This window comes from Ascaphus truei, chromosome 2 (genome assembly GCF_040206685.1).
Source record: "Ascaphus truei isolate aAscTru1 chromosome 2, aAscTru1.hap1, whole genome shotgun sequence".
Classification (NCBI taxonomy): domain Eukaryota; kingdom Metazoa; phylum Chordata; class Amphibia; order Anura; family Ascaphidae; genus Ascaphus; species Ascaphus truei.
In genome coordinates, this window is record NC_134484.1 from 65285874 (window position 1) to 65301255 (window position 15382).

A 15382-nucleotide genomic window follows, 5' to 3' on the forward strand; every position below is an offset into this window, starting at 1 on the left:
AGGTAACACAACATCATGCTACAAATTAGCTGACTTTAAGGCTGTGCGAAAGAAATATAGAACGGCCGTTGTATTTGCATATAATTAGCTTGAGTATACGCATTAACCTTAGAGAAAATACTGTCCGTTACAGTTTTAGTTAACAGCATGTTATGAGCCTTGTTTAAAGAGATCTATGTGGCTTGAGCCCAGAGAAAATAATGCAGCCGCAGTATCAAAGTTACCGTAATCAGGACTGAATTATAAAATCACAATGATCTAAAAAGAGCAATCATTAAAAAAAAACTGTGACGTGGATAAAAAGGGTATAAAGTAAAAGTAATTTCTAAAATGATAATACTACTACTAATACTACTATTACTAATAATAATAATAATATGAAAAGGACCAAGTAAGTGGAATTGTACCTTCATAGGTGAAAATGTCAGTGGGTTTTAGGCTGTACATGCAATGCTTGAATCAGGTAAAACAAAGTCAGCAATTTAGCCAAATGTTGTTGAGTGAGCGGAAAGGCACCTATGACCTCTTCCTTTCAGGAAGGCCCTTGCAGCAGTGAAGGGTTAAGGAGCATACAAAGCTATGTGACCTAGAGATTAAGAATCCACTCATTTGGTAGCATGTGAAGTACAACAGATGCTCCAAGTCAGAAATCCGCAACAAGGCCTTTTTCAGCAACCGGTTAAAGACACAAAGCGGCAATCCAAGTGGGCTATTTTTTGTGTGATTTTTTTCCCTGCATAGGATTGAAGCAGGGGGTCTCTGGAGCTGAACCCCATTCATTTCAGCTCCAGAGACCCCTGCTTCCGGAGATACTAACCTTTGTAGTGGGTGCCAGTAGCCACGCCGCTCGGCTAGCCGTTGTCATGTAATGGCGATATTGCAAAGCTCCCGCACCCTTCTTGCCAATCGGAAGCTGTGACATAATTCGGCGCGGCTTCCTATTGGCCCACGTGACGCGGGAGCTTTAAACTTGCAGGGGATATCGGCACCCCCTTCCGAGGTAAGGATTTTGAGAAGCAGGGGGCCCCGCGAGGCTGAAATTAATGGAGTTCAGCAATGGAAAACCCCTGCTTCAATACAATTTATTTTTAAATAATTAAAAATCGTAAAACAACAATCACTTTTAAAGGCGTTATGCTGCAAGAAAAAAAACATGTTTTCCAGAAAACCACAGAAAAAGAACGATGTCTTACAGATAATCGGCAACCTGCTTTTACTTTTTAGAATGACTTCATGAAATTGTTTATGCAAGAGACAGCAAACTCATGACTTTCTTTAAAAAGAGTTGGCAGCCACGTTTTACACCGAGAAAATAGGGGGGGAAGGATTTGCAGCTGCTCCGTGTCAGTTTAGGTTCTTGACAAAGATTTGATAGGGGGGCCGAAACGCTGATAACTTTTGCTCTATAATAAATGTGCTATGTGGAGGGCGATTGGATCTTCTTCCTCTTTGAAGCAAAAGGTGTCACTGTGTGCTCATTGGCATGTCTTTTCCCAGAATTCCTGGCTGCCGTGGGAAACACTGTATGCCAAGAGATAATGGTGAAAAGCAGGGCTGCAGACCTTTCTGAGACATGTTAATGTGCTCACAAGTGCGATTGGTATTTGCTGTCATCTTTGATACTAAATTTCTTCTTAATTGGAGCAACATGCACCCATGGTAAGATACCTGCTGTTATTGCGAAGAAGGGTGGGTAGCCGTCTTGGTCCTTTCATCCATGTAGTAACAAAGGAGGGAGAGGGAGTAGGTGGTACGATACCTCTTATAGTACCAACAAGTAATTGATGTGTTACAAGCTCTCAAACCTCTCAGGGTCCTTCATCTGTGTCATGTGTCACAGGACCCTGAGAGGTTGGAAAGCTTGTAACAAATCAACTACTTGTTGGTCCACTAAAAGGTGTCATACCTCCTACTCCCTCCTACTGTTATTGTGAGAGCCTTTTTATTTCTGTTTTGCTTTCTACTCTATAGGGCCTTAACTCCTGTTTAAAAGGGCTTCAATAGAAAGTCTGTATTGGTCTGAGGAATACAGCAGGGAGCTGGTTAATTGCAGCTAGAGACAATTCACCAGTCTCCACCTGGCTAATCAGACAGGTAGAAAAGCCTCCTGCTTGAACTGCAGGAGATCTCTTGACCACAGAGACAACGGTGTTGCCAGAAGAGATGCACAGGAATTGTTGTCTGAGCACAAGTAGATAGGCAACTAAAAAATATCAGTGCTGTGTGTGATACAGAAGTAATAGCTCACTAGTAACAATAAAAAGGGAAACAATCAAGCACATCTGTTCACCAAGCTCTGCTGGAGGAAATGAGTGGCCCTACGAGTAATTGTGGGAGAACATAATCCTGCTTAGCTAGGCAGAAACCAATCATTTTTAGACCAGCAGAGCTGCCTAATCCGTCCATTTCAGATGCTGTAAGTGGCTGAGAGACTAACACTAGAGATGGCAATTGGAAGTACAGTGCACTAACCCGTGTTACTCACACATAAGGGGAGTGCTATGTATCAAGGCAACTTTGGAGCAAAGAAAGTGTGTTTTGATGTACAGAACCATTTTTTGGAGCTCAGTTGTGTCAAACGTAAGGCCTCGGACATGGTGAAAAGAAGAGCGCTGAGCAGCGCTGACGCTCATGCTCTCCTGCTCAAGCAGGAGCTTTTTTGTGTCCCTGCATGAGCGTCAGCGTGCGCGCTTGTGTAAGCCGTGTGGGAGCCAGGCGAGAGGCGATGCGGGAGGTGGGGCTAGCGCGCCACGTCACCGCGCCAACGTCAGGGACTGCCATTGGCTTTTGGCAGTCACATGACGGGCACTCCGCTTCCCTCAGGGGCAAAAATTAAAACCTGTCTGTCTCCTGCAATTACACACGTCTCCGCACGCATGCGGAAGCAGCTCCTAAAGCCGCGCTGATTACAGATGCAGGGGGTAAGTTCATCTGCTTCACACGGCTCAGCGAGGTCTGTTGTACCATGTCCCAGGCCTAAGAAAGCTTTTCTTTTATTTGGTGCTGTTTGTTGGAAGGCAGAACTGTATGCCACTTTCAAGTACATGAAGTAGGGAGAAACCCCTAAAAAGGGTCAAAGGCTTTCCTGTTTACAATGATAAATAAGTATGTTGCCGGATGTGATCATTTTCAAAGGACTTATAGGAGGTACAGAACTTCATTTTGTCTCTCCTCATGTGCACTTTGTACTTGTACCAGGGGAAACTGGCGGGTTATGTCGTTTATATGGCTTGTGTCTGCCCTCAATTTCCACGTTTCTGTGCATGTTTCCTGAAAAATCTAATTTTCAGAGAAATACCGTAGGCGACCATCCAAACTCAACTAGACCTATACAATGTTATTACCTCCTGGGTAGGCAGAGTACGTGGCCATTTTGCTTAAAATAAATTTAATAGTGGCATTGAAGCGCTATAAAAATCCATCACACGAACCACAGTCCATATATCACAAATAGTAAAATAAATAGATAAATAAACAAATAAAACACCCTTTAAAATATTGAGCAAATAATGACTATGTATTACTCTGCCATAACACACCTTTCAAAGCTAGGAGACTCCCTGCAGCCCATTCAAGTGAACGGGGCATAATGTGTCTTGAGACGCTGGAAGGTATCTCAGGTCATAGACCAGCTTCGTAACCATGTGTCTCAATGCATTTTACATGGGAAGGGAATTTTTACCTGAAAGTTAGGAGGTATGATTGTTTTCCCGGCAGGAATCTGGAGGACGATGTTCTCGCCCTCAAAAAGCCACAGGTCCCACCTGGACTGATTGATCAGGAGAGCCCAGGGGAGAAGTTCAATCAGCAGCGTCTTCAGGTGGGGCTTCCAAACGGAAAGCTTCACCCGCATGGGACTGTCCCACTGAGCCAAATGCTCCCCGCTGTGAGAGAGAGGATGATAAACACACAGGCATCTTTCACGGCTATCACTAAAAACATGAAACTACAATCATTTTAGCCATTTCAAATTAACTACTGTACCTCAATGGTGGATGAACATATATTGAATCGCTAGTCCTCTGGTACTAAAGGGGTTAGCTCAAGTCTAGTCCTCAAACCCCCTCCTCCCCAAAAGGTCATGTTTTCAGGATATCCCAGCTTCAGCACAGGTGGCTCAATCAGAAGCTCAGTCGAAGAAGCAGGGACTGATTGAGCCACCTGTGCTGAAGCAGGGACTGTTTGAGCCACCTGTGCTGAAGCAGGAACTGATTGAGCCACCTGTGATGAAGATGGAATATCCTTAAAACCTGACCTGTTGGGGGGTCTTGAGGACTGGAGTTGAGCCCCCCTGAACTACACTATTCACATACTGTAATAACATCAATTTAGGTCAAGTCCTCCTAAAGGAAACGATTTCCTAGGTCTTTTTATTTTCCATTTATTCTACCCCTTATCAAAATCGGAAACACTGCAGTTGTTTTTAAACTTGCAAACTCCAGTTCAATGCAGATGGTGCACTGGTTTGGGCATTGGGAAATAAAAATTGCCACTGGCAACATTACTGCCATATATAAATAAGGATATGTTGCTATTGAAAGGGGCAGCATTCAAAACGTATCCCCTTTAAGTGCTTTGGACTGCTGCTCTAAACAACACTAGATATGATTATAGCACTGAGTATTACTTCTAGTGTCAGTGACATCCAAGGTCATGTACAGTACCATGGAAAGGTGGCTATGGCATGACAGAGGCAAAGACTGGTGTTAATGGGGCAGGGGAGCACGTCTTGCTTTATAAGGACTCGCTTCACATTATGGGTTGGGTTCCCCCACTGCCAGACATATAGGATTAGCTCCCAGACAGGAGCCAACAAGCACTCCTGATCCCTGCAACACATTGATCCAACTAGTGTGGTTTTACTTCCATTGAAAGAAAAATGTCGCTAAACTCTAAACTGCAGCAAAAGTCAGTTGTTTATATTACATAGGATTGAAGCAGGGGGTCTCCGCATTAATTTCAGCTCCAGTGACCCCCATGCTTCTGGACATACTTACCTCAGAAGGGGGTGCCACTATGTCCTGCAAGTTTAAAGCTCCTGCATCACGTGGGCCAATAAGGAAGCCACACCGGACGATGTCACGGCTTCCTATTGGCCCGCAGAACGTGGGAGCTTTGAAAAGCGGCCATTACATGAACCCCAGCTAGTGAGACGGATCGACTATCCTACGGAGGTAAGTGTCTCCGGAAGCAGGGGGTCCCCTGAGCTAAACTTCCTGTGGTTCAGCATTAAAGACACCAGCATGGATTGAGACTTTAATGCAGACTAAAGGATTTATCAAGTTTGCCATAAACAGAACAAATGATACTGGTCATGTTATTTGTTATGACCAGAAAAATGTCCTTAGCATGTTGCTTTGATATCTCACATATCTCACGCCCAATGACTCTTTTTCTTATGAATTAGCCCAGCACGGCCGCCTCAGAGGTCCAAACCCGGACGTTAGGCTTCGCAAGAAGTCGGGCCCAGCTTCCATTTTCAGACGCCTGGGTGGGCCACCCATTGATGCCAAATAGGGCCTGCACAGACCCCGCACCCAAGCTTTACAGGTATTATGGCCCGATGGGGGGGGGGGGGGGGGGAAAGGCAAAATGAGAGGAGGGAGAGAGGGGGCTGAGGGTAAGAAAGGGGGGAAGAGAGGGAAGAGAGGGGGAAAAGAGAATGGGAGTGGGTGAGAGAAGGGGAGAAAATGAGAGAGGGGGAGAAAGAGAAAGAGAGATGGGGAGAGAAAGAGAGATGGGGAGAGCGAGAGGTGGGGAGAGCGAGAGAGGTGGGGAGAGGGGGAACATGCTTTGCTTTGCTATTATAAATGTTGGCAGGTCTGTATTATCAATCTTATTTCACTTAAATGGGAAGCTGTTTAACTCTTAACCAACATCAAAGGCTGAATATCCCTCAAAGGCATCTCACATACTGAAACTACTATAATTCCCCAAATTTCCAGTCGGATAATTTGTTATACTGCGGCAATGGAAAGAAGCAGTGGAAGATGCTATTTTTTTGATCTTGACAGAGCATAACCTATCATTTGTGTCAGTTTGCTCCTGCTCCAGGTGTACGAAGCTTGTGATTTGAGCTTCTTGCATCTGGCGCTGAGCAAGAGAGGTCAACGCTACCACCTCAAACCTGACAGATTCGACTGACGCAATCCTGCTCCGTTATACTGACGCAAACTCTGAGACCTCTCAATACACATGCTCACAAATTCCTAGCCTAACTGCTCCAAAACCCCTCACTCACACAGGTGCCGCAAAACTGACACAGAGCACCTTAATAGATTGTCGCAACAGTGACACAAAGGTGCTCTTTGATTCACTTGCAAAAGATTACAAAAATAATTATAGCATGTTCTTGTATAGCGCTGCTAGTTTTACGTAGCGCTTTACAGAGACATTTTGCAGGCACCAGGTCCCTGCCCCGTGGAGCTTACAATCTATTTTTTGGTGCCTGAGGCACAGTGAGATAAAGTGACTTGCCCAAGGTCACAAGTAGCTGACACCAGGAATTGAACCAGGCTCCCCTGCTTCAAACTCAGTGCCAATCAGTGTCTTTACTCATTGAGCCGCTCCTTCGCTATATCCCCCGTACTGTATAAGCATTCTTCTGTACTTAAACAGAACTAACACAACTTACCTGTCTGTATCTTTCTTATGATATGGCCACACAGGCGGAGTACAGCTTTCACCTCCATAAAACTCGGAAAGAATCTGATTTGCAGAGTATCCACTTTGTGTTTTTGTGGCGATCTGTTTAATCAGAGCTGTTGAGATTGGAACGGCACATTCTGAAGGATCATCTTCCTCCCTGTAACATGCCAAAATAATACAAGACATTGTTGTTTACATGTTATTCAAAGTGTGAAAAGGAATGCGATAAACCCGCTCTATTGGTCACGAAGTTGGGAGAAATGTGCTTTGAATTTTCCCAGCTACGAGAAACTTTAATACTAATGTAAAGACAAGAGAGAAAACGAAAACATGCTGATCATTCGCTGTGCGGGTGCAATGTATGTATGTCTTTAGTTATAAAGGGCCACCCACGTATATAGCGCTTCACAGCAGTAACAAACGGGACACAATAATATAACACATAGTAGTAATAAGCGCTTCAGACAAAGGTAGCCCCGAAGGGCTTACAATCTAAGTGTTGCATTGCATATTGTATTTTGGGCAAGCTCGTAATATATCAAATCGTCAATTGAATTATTAATCTAGGAATGAGTTATCAATACAACTTTCTTTCACAGAAAAATACCTACAGTAAATGTTTAACTCTACAGAGCAAGGATTGCATAGGCTAGCCCAGGGGTGCGCAAACCTTTCTCCCTGCGCCCCCCCTGCCTGCTCTCCCCCCCCTGCTCGCCGGGAATGGGGGGACGCCGGGTTGCCATGGCGACGTGTCACTGGAAGCCAAGGTAAGTCAAGTTACAGAGGCCTAGCGTGATCCCCGCGTTTAATTTAAATGCCTTGGGGAAGAGCGCGGGACCTCTGTAACAGCCGCGCCTCCCCCAGAAGATCTCGCGCCCCCCCCAGTTTGCGCTCTCCTGGGCTAGCCCATTCTCTATTCTCTTACACAATCTGCCTTTATTTTAGTTTTTTTGTCCTAGGCACATACTTCACTCAATATGGTGGAATTCATATTTATTCCTCATGGACAGTGGTGGATTTCCCATTAGGCCCGGGGTGACAACATTTTGAGGTGTCACATTTCCCTTCCCCCCCCCCCCCCCCCATATACAGAGGCCCCGCTCTCTTCCCCACTGATTGCCTGGGGAGAGCATGGGGCCTCTGCAAAGTTCTTACCTTCTCCTATAGGGCCGCCCCCCTCCTCCTTCAGCGTTGCGGCATAACATTGGCGTTCCAACGTCACATGGCATCGCATTGCAATGGTAACGTGACGTCGCAGCTTCATTTGGCAACGCGACTACAAGTGACTTCACACTGCCAGCGCAACGCGGCGCCACGTAACCTTTCAGCATCATTTGACGTCGCGTCGCTGAAGGGCAGAAGGTGGCAGCCCGGTCGGCACCAAGGTAAGTGCCTATGGGCTGCGGATTTTTAAACCCGCCACTGCTCATGGAATAGCTTCCTAACAGAGGTGGTGGGGGCTAACACAGTACGGGAGTCCAATATGACTTGGGATAAACACAAGGCTATCCGAATTATGAAAGAAAGCCAAGGATCGAGTAGGGTCTACGGTTTCAAAGTTCTAGGAGCTGTACTGGTTCTGGAGAAAAGCAGGCTGTTAGTCACCTTTTGGTGGACGGATATCAGGGTTCTTCGTAGATTCAATTCTAGTACACAGAGCTTTGAACATCTCATTGGTTTCTTCTTCAAACCTATGAGGTTTGAAAACTCTGTACACTATAATCGAATCTGTGAAGAACTTGAACATTGGGCCACTACAAGGTATGAAAAGCTGCATGGGGGTCTGAGGTTTCTGCCGTCAACTTCTATGTCTAGACGGGAAACATTTTGTTTGTAAAATGGCTTCTATTAAGATTTCCTAAAAAGTGCGTTCTGGTCTGAGCGCTTTAACTTGGGATTGTTGGTGCATTCCCTTTCTTGGTTAAACATGGACTTTCAACAAACTGTATTTTTTTCCCCCCCACAATTAGGACTCCAGGCCTACATCTGAAAATCCCCTACAATCCCCATTAAAAATAGATAAAGTGTTAGATGGTTATGACTTTTATTGCAATTTCAATATACAGTAAGTTTCTATTCAAGAATGCTCAAGTCTATCATAAATGCGGCACTCGGGCATATTCTATTTATTAACAGTCACAGACAGAGCTGAATAATACAATGGGCATGGCAGAGTTATGGTGCTGATATATTAGTGGTCTAGAACAGTCGGGGGGGCTCAGCTTCAGTCATCAACTCCCCGCCTCCCCCCCCCCCCGCCCACCCCCAACTGGTCAGGTTTTCATGATATCCCAGCTTCAGCACAGGTGGCTCAATCAGAGGCTCAGTTTTCAACAGAACCTCTGATTGTGCCAATTGTGCTGAAGCAGGGACTGATTGAGTCATCAACCTCCCCCCACCCAACAGGTCAGGTTTTCAGGATATCCCAGCTTCAGCACAGGTGGCTCAATCAGTCCCTGCTTCAGCACAGGTGGCTCAATCAGAGGCTCTGTTTTCAACAGAACCTCTGATTGTGCCATCTGTGCTGAAGCTGGGATATCCTGAGAATCTGACCTGTTGGGGGGGCTTGAGGACTGGAGTTGAGCCCCCCTGTTCTAGAGCCTATTTTCAGGAGACATACATTGGAAACCAGACAGACAGAGAAGGTGGTATTTCTGTTGCATATGGCAGCACTAAACCCTTTTTGTATACACCAGAAGTATATACACTATACTCTTACATTTTGGCTTTGAGACAAGTGCATGAATTTGATTGTAACAGAGCTAAAAATTTATACCGTTTGACATTAACTGTATTTTTATGTTACATTTCTCTGAATTAAAGAAAATGCTTCAAAAAGTGAATTTATGTGTTCTGAAAAACTTGTAATTAGCATCCTTCTGGAACGTTAATCTGTTTACTGATATATGAAGAGACAAAAAGGACCCCAATACCGACATCCAACTTGATTGGGGCCCAATATTATGCATGCTGGTATTTTTGTTATCTGATTTGTCTGAAAAACTCAAGTACATCACCTATGGTGTATAAAATCTTTATGTTGGTACCATAAAATGTATTACAGTTTGCAAAGAAACAATGGCAAAACACTATTGAACAGACTCCCTATGTAAATATGAGACACTATCCAAACAATAATATTGCATGCAAGTTGTACCTCGCTTGAAATGTCAGGTGATGGGTTAAATCTGGCTCTATATTCTGCATTGGTTTTTCCAATCCTCTTCCTGGAACAAGTTGTGTTTCATTTAATCCCAGGCTTCTTTTCTCTAAATGTATGATAATAGAATCGGGGAGATGGCTCCGCGTGATAAAAAGTGGGCTGAACATGATCTAGAAAGAAAAAAGTACAGAATGACATAACTCTTTACTCTTTTCCAGCCGCCTGCTGTTGTAAATCCTCGTTTTCAAGGTCACGTCGACCTTCATTTAATGCAGTACATGAAAGGGCAGAGTGATATGCAATTTGTAAACATGCAAAAAAAAAAAAAAAAAGCACTTGCCATTCGCTGCTGCACTTGAGAGTTGGGCTCCAAGGTTAAAAGCGTGCACCAAACGTAAGTAATGGATCTGTTTGAAGATGGCACCTGCATGGAAAAAGATAGATGTTATTATATGGGGTCCTTCTAATCTTTATTCTAGTATTTCACATGCTGACTATGATTACATAAAACCTACTAAATACAAGGCTTGGAGTCCTTACGAGACAAAGGCAATAACGGGATAAAAACTGTCAGATAAATGAAGTGAGTGTACATACTGTACTGTATAATGCTCCATTTCAGAGATTAATCTGGGAATATTTAAAGAACAAGTTATGCAAAAACAAGTATACTACTGATGCTTTTCCATAGTGTGTTGTACATATCTTGAATGTATTTAATAAAGTATGAAAAAACTCTTGTATAACCAGATTTATGTGAAAACAGTTCAGGTTATTATATTTACTGCTTTATTCTTGGCTTGATTAATTTGACAGCAGTAATTTTGTAAGAACAACCCAGCACTGTGTGTGAGGCTCACTTACAGTAAGTGTTTCATGCATTATCTTGCATTTTGGCACATGGCACCTAATCGAAGTAACCTTCCCTGACTTATTTTTCTTATTTGAATTGTTCCCATACGATTGCAGGGTATCAACATGTGTTTACAAACATTTTGTTAGCTATATGTTTCCACTGTTAGTCGGATATACACGTTCCTGGTTATATGTGGCTGATGTGTGGTTACTAAGTAACCAATGAGGAAGTGTGTGCTATGGGTTGGCTTTAAAGTGGTTTCTCTGTGCATTATATTTTGGCTATTTAAAGTAATAAGTATTAACGTCACAATGGCAACCATAATTGTACTAATATATTTTTGCCAATATTAGTAAGCATTTACATAATTAGAGGTATGCCTAGGCAATTCTTTTTAATCCCTCTCCTTTTTATCCTAGTCCGTTTTATTTTGATTCTGCGATTCTGTCACTAGAGAGAAAAAGAGATAAGAAGCCACAACAAAGGGAATAAAGCTGAGGGATAAATTGTCTGATTGCACCAATAATGTGAATATATACAGGCATACCCCACATTAACGTACGCAATGGGTCCAGAGCATGTATGTAAAGCGACAATGTGCTTAAAGTGAAGCACTACCTTTTTCCCACTTATTGATGCATGTACTGTATACTGTATAATGTATACCCTGTTCATTTATATAACTGTATTTGTAACCATGTATTATTTGTCTTAACTCTATGCCCAGGACATACTTGAAAACGAGAGGTAACTCTCAATGTATTACTTCCTGGTAAAACATTTTATAAATAAATAAATAATACTGTACTGCAATCGTCATATACGTGCATAACTGATGTAAATAACACATTTGTAACAGGCTCTATAGTCTCCCCGCTTGCGCACAGCTTCGGTACAGGTAGGGAGCCGGTATTGCTGTTCAGGACGTGCTGACAGGCGCATGCACAAGCTGCCGTTTGCCTATTGGGTGATATGTCCTTACTCGCGAGTGTACTTAAAGTAAATGTCCTTAAACCGGGGTATGCCTGTATGATATCTTTTGCTATGATGCCCTTATGGACTGTTTTTTCATTTGCTTGTATATTTTGGCTCCAAAACGGTTGACAATCTTTCCCACCATTCAGTGTGTAAAGCTGTACAACATGTACTATAAAACAATGTTATACATTTTTATTTTTTAACCACCAATAGGGTCTTCAGGTTTACAATTCTCACGTTAACATCAAATCACACCATAGCTAATCATTTCAGACATAAGCACGCACCACACATGCACTGCAGCCACCTTTGACACTATTCAAGTTAAGTTTACTTGAATATTTCATTATATATATATTTCACTAAATAGGGCACACACCAAAAAAATCCAAAAAGAAGGGTGGAATTTATTCTGTCAAGAAAGTTCATTTTTTGGAAAGCAGGAAATCCATGTCTGACATATATCAGCACTTAAGTGAACAGATGTAAGATATCTACGCCACTTAATCAAAGAACAAGGATTTTGCCAACTTCTAAACAAGCCAGGAACACAGGGTGTGCAAATGAGAGCATCGCTCAACCATTTTCTCATGAGCAAGCTGCCTTTTCCTTCTCAGTAGCCTGTCTTGTAACGTGATCAAGACATATCACTACTGAAATCCACAGTGATTTGACTTCTCTACACCACGGTATTCACGTTTTTTAACCGCTGCTTTCTGATCTCACTAAACATTTGGAATAAACTCTTGAACTTAAATGTCAACACGAAGCTAAAAGTATATAAATAACGCACCTACTGTATAGCTGTGCCCGGCTACAATGAATGTTTATGCAGGTCTCGCAAGTATTTCCAAAAATAAATACGGAGGATGAGGATGTATAATCTCTTATTTAGGTAGAGTGAGATATCTCTGAAAACCAACAACAACTGAAAGAACATGGAGACATCCTCAGAATGCCCTTCAAGAGGCGATTCACTATTACATTTTTTTAGCTACTGTTCTTGTATGTATGTATGTATATTTCTACACATATACATATACTGTATATACACACACACACACACACACACACACACACACACACACACACACACACACACACACACACACACACACACATATATGTAGAGCAGGAAGAGCCCTAGTACGCTAGAAGAAGAGCCCTATGAGGTGTCAAACGCTCTGTACATGAGATACCTCTATGAAGATCTCTGTTCCCTAACAGGTATTATGATCTGTAACAAATCTATCAAGTACAGTAACTTGAAAATATTCACATATCTATCCACTTTATGATGGGTGTGCTTGGAAAAACAATGCATTATCCACTAGAAAAGGATAAATAAAAACTTGTCTATCCTATCTGCTTGTAGCTCTACAGAAATAGTCAAGTAATCTAAACCACACTATCTCTTGACCTCCTAAACCAGGTGTTCCCACTCGGGCTGTAAGGGGTCTTCTCATTTTTTGTACTGTGTTAACTCAGAATTTTTTTTTTTTTTTTTTTTAAATCTTGTTATATTTACATCACTGTTTTATATTTACATCACTCCCGCTGTATTGTTCTGTGGACTATGTTATTGTCATTTGGCTTCTTCACTGCATGAGCGGCACACCACTAATTGTGTAGCTAGCAGCTGAGGGGTTAAATATACACTATTAGCTTAGAGGGCACACAATAAACATGAGAACACAAACAGATGGCATCTGTCCATCTTCGCTCCCCTTATGAACATACAGATTTTAGTCTCCATTAGATTGAAGTTTTTCTGCTGTGTGTTCTCTTCTCCATACCTGAATGATCATGCTGTGCTCAGTGAGATCAGACGCTAGACACACGTCCTGGGACCAGTCCTCATCTCCCTTTGCCCTCACACACAGCTCTGTGAGCTCACTGTTTTCCAGCACATAAGAAGGCAGTTTCTGTTTAGCTGAAAGGCAGTCGAAGTGTTCCCGAACCACAGCCTGTCCGTCTTGTCCCACATAATGCTGCACCACCTTCAGCTCAATGCTATCCGATAGGTAGCTACAGATAATCTGCCTTCCACAGATCGTGACCTGCAGTATAGGGGTAAACAAACATGAGATTATGGGATATAGGTTTTAGTAGTAAACAAATAAATTGGAAAACAACAAGTATCTCCATCTATTTATTACAATAAGAGCAATGATCCTGATAAATATGTATTGAATGGGACATTCACCCATATAATTATTTTCTTTAAGACCCATTGTAAACGCACTTTATTAAATTCAAGGACAAACATAACAGGAGGAACTGCATTAATGTGTGTCTGAACTAATATTAAAGTTACAGTACATAAGATACATACAAGATATCTGGCTCAAAATCTTTGAGGCCACATGTGAGCCCAAAACTGAACATGCAACTTATGCACGATAAGTAAATCTCTAAAGATGTTTGAGCGATGTACAGCTCCCTTGATGTGCAGGTACGGTATATCCGGGCTGGAGTGGTGTTGATACGTTGCACACACAGCAGTGCAGACACCTCTGCTAGTAAATGAGTTAAATAAAAACAAGGGCACACAATGTTCTAAAAAATACCCTGGCCCCCTATTCAATGTGCTGCTAAACTGAGAGGGAGGCATTTGAGCTTTACTGTATTCATTTGAACAGAACTCTGTGCTCTGCCTGAGATGGACAAGAGGCTTCCCAGCATACTGAATAATGCCGTATTAATTAAGCTTTTAGTAACTTGCAGAACGATACACTGAGGCCCGGAGGCTAAAAGAGAACTGAAAAACATACAGTACATGGTCCTTACAGATGGAAATGTTGAGGACACCTACTCTACTGTATGTAGCCAGGTCTCTCTGGACTACTATTCCTTGCATTAAGTTCCACTGTAAGACCCTATAGGTTGTTGGCAGTGTGGGCATGATTCCTAAAGGGGGATCCGTCCTAATGTTCAGTGTGTGAAGTTACATTGTTCAGCAGGTACGAACAATAAAGTTACAGTGGTCTCTCACTGAAGTAAGGGGGGCCTATGACAGAAATAGGCTGGCTTACTAGCCACTCCCCAGGGAAGGAGGGGGCTGCTCTTCTATATGGCTGAGCTTATAGTGCCGGCGACGGCGCAGCAAAACAAATGCATTGTCGCCGTCGCGTTCACTTATAGTGCACGCGACGGCGACAAAGCGACGAAGCGACAGTGCTACCAGAAATCTGGTAGTCACTGTTATTTGATTTTTTTTGGCAACGGTCTCCCCTTGCGGCCAATCGGGAGTTTCTTCCGGAGCTTCTCTGTGCCTCTGCCCCCTCCTTTTGTGACGTCGCCTTAAACTCAATTGCAACTTTTGCTAATGGCGACGGCGACGTCATCGGTCGTTTCGTCGGCACTATAAGCGCGGCCTGTAGTGTGGAGTAGTGAGTGAGTGTGTGGTTCTAGTCTGCTCTGAGAGAGTGCTGTCTGAAATGAATGTCAAAGTGTGCAGATACTAGAAGGATGTTCAACTGGAAAAGATGCCAGAATGTCTATACTCTGCATAGAGAAGTGGCTGAGGCCTGGCCCAAGATGGGATAGGGTACAATGATGTACAATTCAGTGCATGTGCTATGAAGATGAATAAACCTCAGTCAAATATACACCTGGTGTAGTCTTTGAAGCATGGTAATGACTAAAGGAAGAAGATTTGTCCATGAGGTGCATCCTGAAGCCTCAGGATCCTCTTGGACTGGAGACGCTGACCACTGAGGAATTTACTGCAAACC

General features: G+C 43.0%; 1 protein-coding gene across 2 annotated transcripts in view; it reads right to left on the reverse strand.

The window, feature by feature from the left end:
- Window positions 1-15382, reverse strand: part of VPS13B (vacuolar protein sorting 13 homolog B) — a 1123013-nt gene that overhangs the window by 63709 nt on the left and 1043922 nt on the right. For both annotated transcript variants that reach the window (XM_075582636.1, XM_075582637.1), the window contains exons 45-49: window positions 13442-13705; window positions 10152-10235; window positions 9806-9981; window positions 6635-6805; window positions 3683-3884 (exon numbers count right to left, since the gene is read on the reverse strand). In XM_075582636.1, the coding sequence (XP_075438751.1) occupies window positions 3683-3884; window positions 6635-6805; window positions 9806-9981; window positions 10152-10235; window positions 13442-13705 (897 nt within the window). The remainder of the gene's footprint in view (window positions 1-3682; window positions 3885-6634; window positions 6806-9805; window positions 9982-10151; window positions 10236-13441; window positions 13706-15382) is intronic.